At 40.4% G+C, this 15424-nt stretch overlaps 1 protein-coding gene across 1 annotated transcript; it reads left to right on the plus strand.

Annotated features, from left to right (window-relative positions):
* The first annotated feature begins 12496 nt into the window (after positions 1–12496).
* LOC115717681 (uncharacterized) lies at positions 12497–13638 on the plus strand. The gene is made up of 3 exons (XM_061116263.1): positions 12497–12916; positions 13051–13383; positions 13432–13638. Exons 1-3 carry the CDS (start codon positions 12497–12499, stop codon positions 13636–13638), a joined length of 960 nt encoding a protein of 319 aa, XP_060972246.1.
* Positions 13639–15424: the final 1786 nt, after the last annotated feature.

The following is a 15424-nucleotide window of genomic DNA, read 5'->3' on the forward strand; positions in this document are numbered from 1 at the left end:
ATTGTTAACTCAAACTTTTCGATCTCCTTGTTTTGATGATTAGCAAATATTTGATTATTATTTATTACTAATGATTTATTGATTTTGTAGCAAATTTAAAAGAGAAAATAAATATTTTGGTATTTTTACCAAACTTTTAAAAGCAACACTAAATGGACTCAACAAGCATATCAAGAGCAAAAGATTCATCAAGGGATCAACAACTCAAGACCCTATTCAAAAGAGGTCTTCAAAATGCCAAAGTCAAAAAGTCAACCCGAAAGTCAAAGTCAAAGTCAAAGTCAAGGTCAACTCTCGGGAAAAATCAACTTGGGATCAAAAACATGCAAATCAAGCTAGGAGGCTCTTCTACATCAAGACTACTCAAAATTAAATGGTATAAGTCTACTTTAGTCTTGTTAAAGTGATTTGCATTGCACACTAAGTTTTTATAAACTTGAATTTTGGCCCATTCACTAACTTGTGCAACAAGTTTTCTCACACGATAGTTCAAAAATTTTTTTGATTGAATTTCTAAATCACATTTTGTTTAACTAAGAGAACAAAGTTGGAATTTCTGAAATCGGATAATCGAGTAAGAAGTTATGCGCGTTTAAGTCCCGAAAAGTGGCATTTTTGCCACTGGTCAGCCATCCGGAATTCCGGTTGGCAACCGGAATTCCGGTTGTAATCAATCCGGAATTCCGGTTCCCATCCGGACTTCCGGTTCATGGCTGACCTCACCTCGGGAAACGTGCTAACGGCTATAAACGGCTAGTTTTTTATCAAACACTATATAAACTCGATTTTTCTTTCAAAAAATAAGTTGGTTGAGCATTTATTACATATATCTAACCTATCTAAGTGAGATTAAGGAGCTTCTAAGTTTGAAATCCAAACCAACACATTTCACACACTTTGAGCCAAAATTTGATTTTATTCTTCTTAAGTGTGCTAGCTTTTCACTCTAGGTTTCCATTGTATCATCATATTTCTAGAGTGAGTTTAGCTTGTATATCAAACACATTTCCATATTGTGATTGAGGTGAGGTTGGCACCGGTTTTGTAAACAACCCGGAAATAGTGAGATTGGCACTTTAACTGTAACACCCTAACTAACTTAGGCGTATTACGTGATTTTTTAAACGTACTGTGCAGCTCGTTGCTAATCAACGAGGTTTATGGAAAAACGTGATTAATTAAAATTTTGCTTTTTAATTAAACTTATAAACAATATTACAAAAGACTCGGGATCCCGATTATAAAAATCATTTACAAAAAGATTTAACTGATTAACTGTTACAAAAATAAAAGTCGTCTAACGACCAGTTACAAAAATCAGCCTCGCTGTCCCGATGATCGTACGCTCCAGGCCTAACCGCCCCGACATGTACAATCTCATAAGCTCGCTCACGGTCCATCAGCAACTGCCTTGCCTTTACCTACACATGAACGTAAACTGTGAGTCGACAGACTCAGTAAGAAAAGCATAATAATATCATACATAAAACTGACTGCCGTGTCCAACACGATACTGAGTCCCGCTACTGCCATGTCCAACATGGTACTGAGCACTACTGCCATGTCCAACATGGTACTGAGTTTTGAACGTTCAGGGGACGGTACTATTGACAAGTATCCTCCTGATCGGTCGAACCGGTCATACTCCGGCTGCTGGTCATACTCCAGCCTGTACCGACGGGATAGGTCAAGAGCACTGAACCACCGACCAAGTGTCAGCCTGATCGGTCGAACCGGTCATACTCCGGCTGCTGGTCATACTCCACTCGTACCGACGTGACAGGGTTGGGTGGTTCGAAGCCTAAATACATATCTAATGTAATCTAACAGGCTTCCTACATGCACGCTAAACATGTAATCTACATATGCATACTGTTATACTAATCTTACCTGGATTCCGATTTCAGTGTGTGCCACAACCCGACCGGAACCGAAGCCGAACGGCGGATTACATCGGCTCCTAAACCATAAAAATCACAACGCTATAAGTGACACGCTAAATCACTTCCCGGGGACTAAAACTTGAAACTAAAAGTTTCCCTATCGATAAAAAGCATGGCAATACCCCTAAAAACCCAAAAACGAGGAAAACTAGGGTTCTGAAAAATCCCCAACCGGCAGACCGGTTGCCCAACCGGAATTCCGGTTCTGGGAAATTTTGAACCCCCATCCGGAATTCCGGATGCTCAACCGGAATTCCTGTTCCTCGCAGGCAGCAACCATAAAATCTCATAACTCGACCAATTTAACCCCAATTGATCCCAAACTTTCCAGACCTGTTCTATATGCCCCAAATAACAATTCCAAGGCATCAAACCTACCCAGAAACCACATACACAAATTTTGCCATTGGAGCTCAAGCTTTGAGTTCCAAACTCAAGCTTGAGCAAAACCACATAAACAAGCAATCCACAAGCTTAATTCTACTAAACTAGGCATAAAAATACCTCTGCAAACTCACAGAAACCACAGCAACATCACAGAACATAATCACAACATTTTCCTTCAAAAATCATATTTTTTTGCAAAGAAAACTCAAAGCTTAACAATCTAACCCACATGCTTTCAACATAGCTTAATTCCTATCAATTTAACATGCTTTGAACCTTAGAAAAACAACAAGAATCACAGCAGCAATAACAACTCAAAATCATGCATGCATCATCATCATACTTTCTTAAAACACAAGAAAACACAAAGAGAAGTTAGAATTCACTTACCACAATCAAGAGCTCCCAAATTTGGTTGAATCTAGCTAGAAAATCCAAGAAAATCCCAGCCCTAGAACCCCAAGCACCCAGCCGAAAAGAGAGAGGAAAAAGAGAGAGGTTTTCTTTGGGAAAAATTCTATTTTCACACTTAGTCTAATTTTTTGTAAAAAGGAGAGAATTAAACATAAATACCACTAATCACACTTCATTTCAGCCAAGTAACAAATAAGTAAACATTTATTTTCAAATAATAAAATCACTAAAAGACAAAATATCAATGGGGCAAAAAGACCATTTTGCCCCTCCATACTAAACCACATAATAACCACTAAAGGGGTATTTTTGGGAAATTCTAAATTCCCGGCCATTCCCGACATTCCCAATGTCTAAAACCCGTCCCCAAAATACTAACATACTAAGTTGTGATTTCTACTGAGCCAAACGCCGAGTTCCAAAATACCGGACACCGGAAATGCGAAATATAAAGACTACTGATGACATAATCATGCATATCTGAATTCCATAAATAACAGCGATAAATTATTTAAATAGCTATAAATAATTTCATGATTAACATAAACAACTGCTAATTTCCAAATTAACTAAGCGGGCTTTACAACTATCCCCCCCTTAAAAGGATTTCGTCCCCGAAATCTAACCTGAATAACTCTGGATATTGAGCTCGCATATCTGACTCTAGCTCCCAGGTGGCTTCCTCCACCTTGCTGTTTCTCCAGAGAACCTTGACCAATGCTATGGTCTTATTCCGAAGGACTTTATCCTTTCTATCCAGATCCGCACCGCCGTTCCTCATAAGACATGTCTGGCTGAAGCTGAAGACTCTCATAACTGAGTATATGAGAGGGGTCTGAAACGTATTTTCTCAACATTGAGACATGAAATACGTTGTGCACTGCTGATAAGGCTGGAGGCAATGCTAACCGATATGCCACTTGACCTATCTTCTCGAGAATCTCGAAAGGTCCTGTAAATCTAGGGCATAACTTGCCTCTTTTCCCGAAACGTTTAATCCCCTTCATCGGAGATACTCGTAAAAATACATGTTCCCCTACTTGGAACTCAACATCTCTGCGTTTCGGATCTGCGTAACTCTTCTGTCTGCTCTGTGAGGCAAGCATTCTAGCTTTTATCTTCTCTATCACCTCATTGGTCCGCTGTACGGACTCAGGACCTAAATACTTCCTCTCCCCTGTCTCATCCCAGTGGATAGGGGATCTACACTTCCTACCGTACAACAGTTCATAGGGTGCCATCCCTATCGTACTCTGATAACTGTTGTTGTATGAAAACTCTATTAACGGTAGGTATTTACTCCATGAACCCTCAAAGTCCATAACACAGGCTCTCAACATATCCTCCAATATCTGAATTGTCCTTTCGGACTGACCATCTGTCTGAGGATGGAATGCTGTACTGAATTTTAGCTTCGTACCCATTGCCCGTTGCAAACTTTGCCAAAATTTGGAGGTGAATTTCGGATCCCTGTCCGAAACTATAGACTTCGGTACCCCGTGAAGTCTCACTATCTCCCTAACATATAACTCTGCCAACTGATCCACTGTAAACGTTGTTCTAACCGGCAGAAAATGAGCAGATTTCGTAAATCGGTCCACCACTACCCAGATGGAATCATACATACCCGTGGTCCTAGGTAACCCGACCACAAAATCCATCGTAATATCCTCCCATTTCCATTCTGGTAGGGTTAGAGGCTGCAACAACCCTGCTGGTCTCTGATGTTCAGCCTTGATCTGCTGACAAGTGAGGCATCTCGATACGAATTCTACCAAATTCTTCTTCATACCGCTCCACCAGAAGTACGGTTTCAAATCTTGGTACATCTTGGTGGTGCCGGGATGCAGAGAATACGGGGTAGAATGAGCCTCCTCAAAGATCTCGTTTCTCAAGTCCACACTGCTCGGGACACAAACCCTGGCTTTATACAAAAGCATCCCACTATCTGACACTGAAAAGTCTTTGGCTTGACCAGCCAATACCTCATCTCGGATCTTCACTAACTCCGGATCTGTCATCTGAGCAACCTTTATTCTTTCCAACAGATCAGATTGCAGCGTTAAGTTGTGAAGCTGACCTACCACAAACTCAATGCTGGATCTAACCATATCCTCTGCTAGCTGAGGTGAGATCTGAACCATGCTAGCTACTTGCCCGGGACCCTTTCTGCTCAGGGCATCGGCCACTACATTGGCTTTTCTGGGATGATAGAGGATCTCACAATCGTAATCCTTCACTAATTCCAACAAACCCCTTTGTCTCATGTTCAAATCTTTCTGAGTAAAGAAATACTTGAGACTTTTATGGTCGGTATAGATCTCACACTTCTCCCCATAAAGGTAATGCCGCCAAATCTTCAGTGCAAAAACCACTGCGGCCAATTCTAAATCATGAGTCGGGTATCGCTGTTCATAATCCTTTAACTGACGGGAGGCATAAGCGATGACCCGATCGGCTTGCATCAATACACACCCCAAACCCTGTTTGGATGCGTCACAGTAGACTACGAACTTCTCCTTGTCCGAAGGCAAAGCTAGTACCGGAGCAGTAATCAATCTCTGCTTCAGCTCCTGAAAGCTAGCTTCACATTTATCTGACCAAATAAACTGCTGATTCTTCTTTGTAAGCTCGGTTAGGGGCATTGAAATTTTGGAGAACCCCTCCACGAACCTACGGTAGTACCCAGCTAATCCCAAGAAGCTTCTGATCTCTGTCACTGTCTTCGGTCTCGGCCAATCCCTGACGGATTCAATCTTCCCGGGATCCACCTTGATCCCATCTTTACTCACAATGTGCCCTAGGAAGGACACCTGAGACAACCAGAACTCACATTTCTTGAACTTGGCGTAGAGCTTATGTTCTCGAAGTCGTTGCAGTACCATCTGAAGATGTAACTCATGCTCCTCTTCTGATTGAGAGTACACGAGGATGTCGTCGATAAACACAATCACACAGATATCGAGGAAATCCTTGAATACTCTATTCATCAGGTCCATGAATGCTGCAGGAGCATTGGTTAGTCCGAATGACATAACCAGAAACTCGTAGTGTCCATACCTAGTGCGGAAAGCCGTCTTTGGAATGTCCTCCTTTCGGATTCTCAACAGATGATAACCCGAACGGAGATCAATCTTAGAAAAGACCGTCTTCCCCCGAAGCTGATCGAACAAGTCATCGATCCTAGGTAATGGATATTTATTCTTCACCGTCAGCTTGTTCAACTCCCTGTAGTCGATGCACATCCTCATAGATCCATCCTTCTTCTTGACGAACAAAACCGGGCTCCCCAGGGTGACACACTGGGCCGAATGAACCCTATGTCAAGCAACCCTTGGAGCTGAATCTTTAATTCCTTAAGTTCCGCTGGAGCCATTCTATATGGGGCTTTGGAAACCAGTCCCACCCCTGGTGCCAAGTCAATCACGAAATCAATCTCCCGCTGAGGTGGTAACCCTGGAAGTTCTTCGGGAAAAATATCCAAAAATTCCCGAACCACTCTGAGGTCCTCTGGCCGAATGGTGTCTGGCCGAGTGGTGTCCACCACCACGGCCAGAAACCCTAAGCACCCGCCGTGCAACAATTCTCTCGCTGACATAGCCGAGATCACCGGGATCCGAGATCCCTGAACTGAACCCACAAATACAAACGGTTCTTCACTTTCTGATTGGAAGACCACCCTCTTCCTTTTACAGTCAATGCTCGCCGAATAATTAGATAGGAAATCCATTCCTAAAATAATATCGAATTCGACTAAACTCATCTCTATCAGATCAGCGCTTAACTCTCTACCATCTATCCTGATCGGCATAGGTCTAATCCACCTATTGGAGATAACCAATTCTCCGCCTGTGTAATAAGTGGTTCCAAACCCTGATTCATATCTATCATATAGTCTTTCCAATTTTCTAAAAACTCTGTCTGCCACATCAGACATCCTTGACCTAAACACACATCCATAGGATGCCTCTTACTAATGAGACACTCCAGTAGGAATAACGGGTCTCAATACTACCCTGACGACCGTCTTGATTCTGGTTCCCTCGGAACCCCTTGTTCTGCCTCGAGCCACTAGATGCAGTGGATGATTCCTCCTCCAGTCCATGGCCGAACCACTACCTCCCCTGCTGAAACCTGACGCAGAAGGGGTAGGAGCCCCGCCACATTCCGGAGTCCTAACTGATTCCACATACATCTAACTGCGCCCTCAGCTCACCATGCTTTCTCCGCCATCTCAGCATAGATGGTCTTATCGTCGGTAGTGATCATAAGGTCATACTTGATCTTCACATTAAGTCCATCCCGATATTTTTCTTTCTTACTGAAATCGGTTGGCACAAATCTCGAGGCTAACCTCGCCAACCGGTTGAACTGAGTAATATATTCCGTCATGCTCATATTCTCTCGCTGGGTCAGGTGAGCGAACTCTTTCCTCTTGGCGCTTCAGACCACCTCGTTATAACCTTTAACGCTGAAGAGTTCCTAAAACCTTTCCCAGGTCATAGAGATGACGTCATGGATCTGAGACACCATGTCCCACCAGACCAGAGCGTCTTCTTAAAACTGAAAAGTGGCACTCACCACTCTGTCGTTCCCAGTGACACCCATAAAGTTTAAGATCTTGGTGATCACCGTCAGCCACTGCTCGGCTTTCATCACGTCCGGACCTCCCAGGAAAACCAGAGGTGCCTGCTTCCGGAACCGCTCATACTAAGGTTCCAATCTAATGGCCGCTACCACTATCTCGGCCTGGGCAGCAGGGGCAGGTGCCACTGGAACTACGGGCACTGGAACTGCAAGAGCACCCTGCTGTCTCAACCTCTGAATCTCGAGGTCTTGCTCTTCTATCCGGGCTTGCATTTCAGCAAACCTAACTTCCCATTTCTGGGCTTCCTGATTGACTTGGGCAGCCTGCGGCGAGTTAACATCACTCCAACCGCGAACCCTGCCCCTGGGACCTCTACCTCGGCCCAAAACACTTGAGGGGAACTGAGCTCCTCGACCTTGATCTGACCCGACTGAGATGCCCTGACTCCTAATATTTCGTCTGGCGTCCATCTAGTCTGAACCGCCTCGAAATCCCGAGTTGGCACTTCAGGTCACGATCATCGAGAGCTTACTAATGCCGCTTAATTTGGAAATAAAAAACGAAGCATGCGCCTAATCTACTATCAGGCTACTAACATGCTTCCTAACAGGCTTTTCTTTTTCATAACTGAATAAAATAAACTACTAAAGCAATAAAGGCTTACTGAACCGTGAACCGAGCTAACTGCTGATGATGATTGTACATGTCGTGACGATCTTCGGAAGACAACCTGGCGGCTCTGATACCAAATTGTAACACCCTAACTAACTTAGGCGTATTACGTGATTTTTTAAACGTACTGTGCAGCTCGTTGCTAATCAACGAGGTTTATGGAAAAACGTGATTAATTAAAATTTTGCTTTTTAATTAAACTTATAAACAATATTACAAAAGACTCGGGATCCCGATTATAAAAATCATTTACAAAAAGATTTAACTGATTAACTGTTACAAAAATAAAAGTCGTCTAACGACCGCCATAAAAATCAGCCTCGCTGTCCCGATGATCGTACGCTCCAGGCCTAACCGCCCCGACATGTACAATCTCATAAGCTCGCTCACGGTCCATCAGCAACTGCCTTGCCTTTACCTACACATGAACGTAAACTGTGAGTCGACGTACTCGCAAGAAAAGCATAATAATATCATACATAAAACTGACTGCCGTGTCCAACACGATACTGAGTCCCGCTACTGCCATGTCCAACATGGTACTGAGCACTACTGCCATGTCCAACATGGTACTGAGTTTTGAACATTCAGGGGACGGTACTATTGACAAGTATCCTCCCGATCGGCCGAACCTGGCCATACTCCGCCGCCGGTCATACTCCAGCCCGTACCGACGGATAGGTCAATAGCACCGAACCACCGACCAAGTGTCGGCACTGATCGGCCGAACCGGCCATACTCCGCCGCCGGTCATACTCCACTCGTACCGACGTGACAGGGTTGGGTGGTTCGAAGCCTAAATACATATCTAATGTAATCTAACAGGCTTCCTACATGCACGCTAAACATGTAATCTACATATGCATACTGTTATACTAATCTTACCTGGATTCCGATTTCGTGTGTGCCGTCAACCCGACCGGAACCGAAGCCGAACGGACATCGGCTCCTAAACCATAAAAATCACAACGCTATAAGTGACACGCTAAATCACTTCCCGGACTAAAACTTGAAACTAAAAGTTTCCCTATCGATAAAAAGCATGGCAATACCCCTAAAAACCCAAAAACGAGGAAAACTAGGGTTCTCGAAAAATCCCCAACCGGCAGACGGTTGCCCAACCGAATTCCGGTTCTGGGAAATTCTGAACCCCCATCCGGAATTCCGGATGCTCAACCGGAATTCCGGTTCCTCGCAGGCAGCAACCATAAAATCTCATAACTCGACCAATTTAACCCCAATTGATCCCAAACTTTCCAGACCTGTTCTATATGCCCCAAATAACAATTCCAAGGCATCAAACCTACCCAGAAACCACATACACAAATTTTGCCATTGGAGCTCAAGCTTTGAGTTCCAAACTCAAGCTTGAGCAAAACCACATAAACAAGCAATCCACAAGCTTAATTCTACTAAACTAGGCATAAAAATACCTCTGCAAACTCACAGAAACCACAGCAACATCACAGAACATAATCACAACATTTTCCTTCAAAAATCATATTTTTTTGCAAAGAAAACTCAAAGCTTAACAATCTAACCCACATGCTTTCAACATAGCTTAATTCCTATCAATTTAACATGCTTTGAACCTTAGAAAAACAACAAGAATCACAGCAGCAATAACAACTCAAAATCATGCATGCATCATCATCATACTTTCTTAAAACACAAGAAAACACAAAGAGAAGTTAGAATTCACTTACCACAATCAAGAGCTCCCAAATTTGGTTGAATCTAGCTAGAAAATCCAAGAAAATCCCAGCCCTAGAACCCCAAGCACCCAAAATTTAAAAAGAGAGAGGAAAAAGAGAGAGGTTTTCTTTGGGAAAAATTCTATTTTCACACTTAGTCTAATTTTTTGTAAAAAGGAGAGAATTAAACATAAATACCACTAATCACACTTCATTTCAGCCAAGTAACAAATAAGTAAACATTTATTTTCAAATAATAAAATCACTAAAAGACAAAATATCAATGGGGCAAAAAGACCATTTTGCCCCTCCATACTAAACCACATAATAACCACTAAAGGGGTATTTTTGGGAAATTCTAAATTCCCGGCCATTCCCGACATTCCCAATGTCTAAAACCCGTCCCCAAAATACTAACATACTAAGTTGTGATTTCTACTGAGCCAAACGCCGAGTTCCAAAATACCGGACACCGGAAATGCGAAATATAAAGACTACTGATGACATAATCATGCATATCTGAATTCCATAAATAACAGCGATAAATTATTTAAATAGCTATAAATAATTTCATGATTAACATAAACAACTGCTAATTTCCAAATTAACTAAGCGGGCTTTACATTAACAATCCGAGAAAGAGGTTAATAGTCCTCGGGGGTGCGAAACTATTGTAAGAGGTTTGGAAATACCTTGGTGAAAATTTCCCGGTTGTAAGGGTTAGTCAAGCCCGTTAACTTGGCTCGATATTGGAACTCAAAGCTAGGTCCATAGCTTTGAAGACCAAGGACGTAGGTGGCATAGTTCTACCGAACCTTGTAAAAATCGAGAGTTTGCATTTTCTAATCCTTAAACTCTTTACTTTACAAGTTTAATTATTTGTCTTAATATATTGCTTGCCATACTACTTGCTTTTACTTGATTAATTGACTAATTGCATAATTTTGTGTTAAAAGTTTTAATTTTCCGAAATTAGTTTAAATTTCCAATTCACCCCCCCCTCTTGGAAACATATCTTGGGTTAACACCTTTGACACTAAAAAAGGCAAGAGATACATCAATGATGCACTCTTCGTACCCAACTTGATCAGAACCAACTTAGCGTAGGTCAAATGATTGAGAAAGGGTACTCCTTTGCATTTTGAAGGAAATTCTCGCAAAACATGGCCAAAACTAGATAAAAAATGCAAGGAAAATCAAAAAAATTATGCTAAGAAATAACAGTAGAAAGGACCTAATTCTGCCTCAGATGTAATACGAACAAAATCAATTGATGCTCTGATTGGTATAGCTCAATTGGAACTGTCAGAGGAAGAAGATGAACCAAATGCAGCTCAGACTGGGAAAAGGGGGTCTGAATTGCAACCTGAGCTTCAGGACTTGTTTAAACCTCCATTGTCTCCTACTTCTTCTCTGAATGAGATCAAGAGAGTTGATGATGCTCGATAGGAGTTTCTACAGTTCATTCGAGCCAACGAGCAATGTAACAGTACACTTGCTCAAGGTAAGTCCCCAATTCCTCATGTTCTCAAATTTGGATCCATTGTGAGGAACTTAGAACAACCGTTTAAGCAATCAGCAAAGCCTAGTAAGGTTAAGATCACCTTGGATGATATTGAAGGTGAAATCAACTATTGGAAACCTTCCATTATGTGCTACGTACTGGGTTCAAACCCTCCACTTCACATATTGGAAGGTTTTGCAAACAATGTATGGAAAGATAAAATTGACAAGGTGAAAATGCTAACTTATGGTATCTTTATCATAAGATTCAACTCCATTGAAAATAGAGACCGAGTTCTAAATGGGGGATACATTTTCTTCAATAGACGGCCTGTGATTATCAAACCTTGGGATCCAAACACGATTTTCAGAAAGAAGATATTAAGCTCGTTCCTATCTGGATATAACTTGAGGATCTTGACCTTAAGTATTGGGGTCAAAAATCCTTTTTCAAGATTGTAAGTCAGTTAGGGAACCCTATAATGGTTGATAATGTTACTAAGGAAAGGGAACGATTGAATTTTCCAAGGGTATTGATCGAAGTAATGATGAACTAGGACAATCCTGATTTATTGGAGTTTGAAGATGAATTCGGTATGAAAACACATGTTGGTGTCAAGTATGAATGGAAGCATTTAGTTTGCTCTCATTGCTCTGGTATGGGGCATATAACAGTCGACTGTAAGAAGATTTCAAAAGGCAAGCAGGAATGGGTGGTCAAAGAAGATAACAGGAAAGTGAAGCCTATAGTTGATGATGAGGGCTTTTAAGTAGTCAGCAAGGAGAAAAAGATTAAAGAACAGGGCCAGACATCTAAAACTAAAATTGAGAATGGATTTCAGGTGCTAACTGAAATAGATGAAGAATTTAAGGATGATGTAATGCAGACTATGGTGGGGAACATGATAACACAAGAGAGGGGGGAGGACCCTCTGTTGGTTATGGATAAATTCCTAGTCTTGAATGTCCGAAGAGCCAACAACAAGAAAAAATAGCAACTCATTAGACAATTTATCAGATCACATGATGCTGGTTTTGTTGGGCTTCTCGAGACTAGGGCCAAGGTTCAGAAACTTGGAACCTTGTACCTCAATGTGTTTAATGGGTGGTGCTTCTCGACAAATATAGCCTGGCACCAAGGAGGAAAGATTGTCATAGCTTGGAATCCCTTAAGATTTATTTTAGATATTATCAAAAGCACTAGTCAATTAATGCACTTGAAAATATCTGTAATAGATGGAAATTATAGCAACTTTCTCACATTAGTTTATCAAGCTAATGATAGTAATAGCAGAATGGTGCTATGGGAAGATCTATGTTCATTGGCAACAAATGAAAAGTGGCTAATCATGAGTGACTTTAAAGCCATATTAGCTAAAGAAGAGAGAGTTGGCCATTGGGTGAATTATCATATGGATTCTGATTTCATAAGATGTATGCAACAATGTCAACTTGAAGATGTAAAGGCAACTGACTGTTTTTATACTTGCTCCGATAAACAACAAGGGAAGGATAGGATCTTTTCCAAAAGAAATAGGATATTGGCAAATCAACATTTGTTTGACCACTATCCTAATGCTGAGGAACTTTTCATAAATGAAGGTATCTTTGATCATACCCCTGGCATTCTATCCTTATATCCTAGGTGGACTAGTGGGAAAAAGCATTTCAAATACTTCAGGATGTTGAATACACATCTTGAATATTCTGCAAAGGTTTTGAAGTTTAGAATCAAGAATTCAGAGGAGCTAGAATGTATCAACTAGTCAGCAAGTTGAAGGCCCTAAAACCAGGTATGAAAGCAATTAACAGGCAGGGTTTTTCTGATATACAAGTTGTGTTTTCATAGGCCAAAGTAGAGCTAGATGAAATCCAAGACAAGATTCAACTTGACCCCAATAATCCTGATCTGCATAGTGCAGAAGTGGCTGCAAGGGAAAAGCTGATTGCTGCTCACAAAAACTACAACTTTTTCCTTGAACAAAGGCTAAAGCTTTATGGATTCAAAATGGTGATTGTAATTCTGCCCTCTTCCATGCCAGCAACAAGCAGAGAACAAGACAAAATCAAATCTTTTCAATTGAAAGATGGAATAAGAGTGATTGAACCTGCACAGGAAGCAAATGCTTTCATTTCATATTATAAATCTCAGTTTGGATCCAAGATGGCAGATAGGAGGAGGGTTTCCAGCAAGGTGATTATGAGGGGAACTGTTCTGAATGATTGACAGGCTACATTATTGACAAAGGAATTTAGCAAGGAAGATGTGAAGAAGGCTTTACTTGAGATCCCTGGGAACAAAACCCCAGGTCCAGATGGGTATTCTAGTTTCTTTTTTCAAGCCAACAGGGATCTAGTAGGGGAAGATTTATTCAGAGCGGTGACTTTTTTCTGGAATCAGGGAAGATACTCAAGGAAATCAACACAGATGTGCTGACAATGGTGCCCAATATCAAATACCTTAACATTGTCAAGGATTTTAGACCAATAGCATGTTGTAATGTTGTGTACAAGATCGCAACTAAGCTTTTGTGTTATAGGATCAAGCTCATATTACCTGATGTGGTCTCTACAAACCAAGGAGATTTCATTCAACGGAGGTTTATGTTGGGATACATTTTACCAGGATCTAGATTTACTAACAAGTATGTTTTTAACATCCTAATATGAATTTCTAAAACGATGAAAATAAACACATAAAAGGTATGAGAAACCTTACAGTGGTTGCAGCAGAATTAAATAACTCCTTCCGCTCAGATCTCTAACCTTGTATCCTTTCCGTAGCAGAGTATCACCAAGATCTGAGCCCGATTCTCCTTCTTATTGTTTGGATTCTTCACAGTCTTACATACGATGATTGAGGACCAACTTGTTATGTGTTGGCATGCACTCAATAACTAATGGCCGAATTTTGGTGTGTGAAGAATAGCTATGGTGTTTCAAAATTAAGAGAAGAAAGGAAGATGTCTCATAAACCTAGAGAGAAAACAAGGTTTTCAGCTTTTGGAGGCATTAGTTGGATAATGAGACCATAATCTTTCTTTTATACTAAATTCCAATAGGGTTAGGGCTGAATTATTAGGAATAATTGATAAAATCAGAGTGAAAAAGGCACCTAATGGCCGACCATATAATGGGCCCTAAATTAGTTTGGTTTTTGCTATTTTTCTCAACTATTTTATCTATTTTTCACAAATATCATTTTTTGCACTTTCAACCCTATAAATGCCAAAACTATTTATTTAATAATTAAAATAATTTTCAAATAAAATTTTCATTAATAATTATTTTTAATTAGACTCCACAAATTCTCTTAATTATTAAATTAACCCTAAAATACCATTTCTTCACAATTAAGCCATAACATAGTGAAAAATCATAAACTAGACATAGTCTAATTTTAGAATACAAATTTATTCATTAAAATCAATTAACTGAGTCTTACAAGTAGTTTGTCTCAACTAGTATGGGGACCATGGGCCTATATAACCGAGCTTCCAATAAGCAGATCTAGAATTTACCAAGTAAATTCTCTAACTAGCTTATTAATTCCTCGTTGAACCACTATAAAACTTGGAATTGCACTCTTAGTTATATAGAACGCTCTATATGTTCCACGATATAGATACGCTATTAATTATCCATTGTTATAATCCCAATAATCAATGATCCTATATAAATGATTTACATTGCATAGAGACAAAATTATCTTACACCCTTTCATTTTCAATGTATTTTATCCTTAAAACACTTAGCCACCTATAAATGATATTTTAGTGAACTAATATAATCACTAAAATGAGCGCTCTATCATTTATCTCTATTTAGCCAAGCTCGAAGGAAATCATCATTTCACTTCTATGTCCGGATAGAAGATATATATTCCATATCTATGATTAGCGCTCCCACTCAATTGTACTATCGTATTCCCAAAATGTACGTATCACTTGGACTAAAAGGTAGGCTTAACCAACAAATCAAAGAACATAAATAACACTCTCGAGATCGAACCTAACCATCTCAGGGTTGAGATCATTTGATCTAGGATCAACTAGGTGATATTTAATTGAATATATATTATGGTAAGATTATCATATCTAGTTCAAATTCAATATCGGTCCCTTCCAATGTATACTCCATACATCAAACCCAAGCGTACTTTAACCAATGCCCTAGAAAGGACATAGCACTTATCCAAGGTACAAGTAAACTACGTTGTAGAT

This window comes from Cannabis sativa, chromosome 5 (assembly GCF_029168945.1).
Source record: "Cannabis sativa cultivar Pink pepper isolate KNU-18-1 chromosome 5, ASM2916894v1, whole genome shotgun sequence".
NCBI lineage: Eukaryota > Viridiplantae > Streptophyta > Magnoliopsida > Rosales > Cannabaceae > Cannabis > Cannabis sativa.

Excerpts from the sequence above, each read along its gene's own strand:
- LOC115717681 (XM_061116263.1), top strand. The coding sequence starts at position 12,497 with ATGGTGCTATGGGAAGATCTATGTTCATTGGCAACAAATGAAAAGTGG. Across the intron at positions 12,917-13,050 it reads ATCTTGAATATTCTGCAAAG|GCCAAAGTAGAGCTAGATGA; the intron begins GTTTTGAAGTTT and ends GTGTTTTCATAG. Across the intron at positions 13,384-13,431 it reads AGATGGCAGATAGGAGGAGG|GCTACATTATTGACAAAGGA; the intron begins GTTTCCAGCAAG and ends AATGATTGACAG.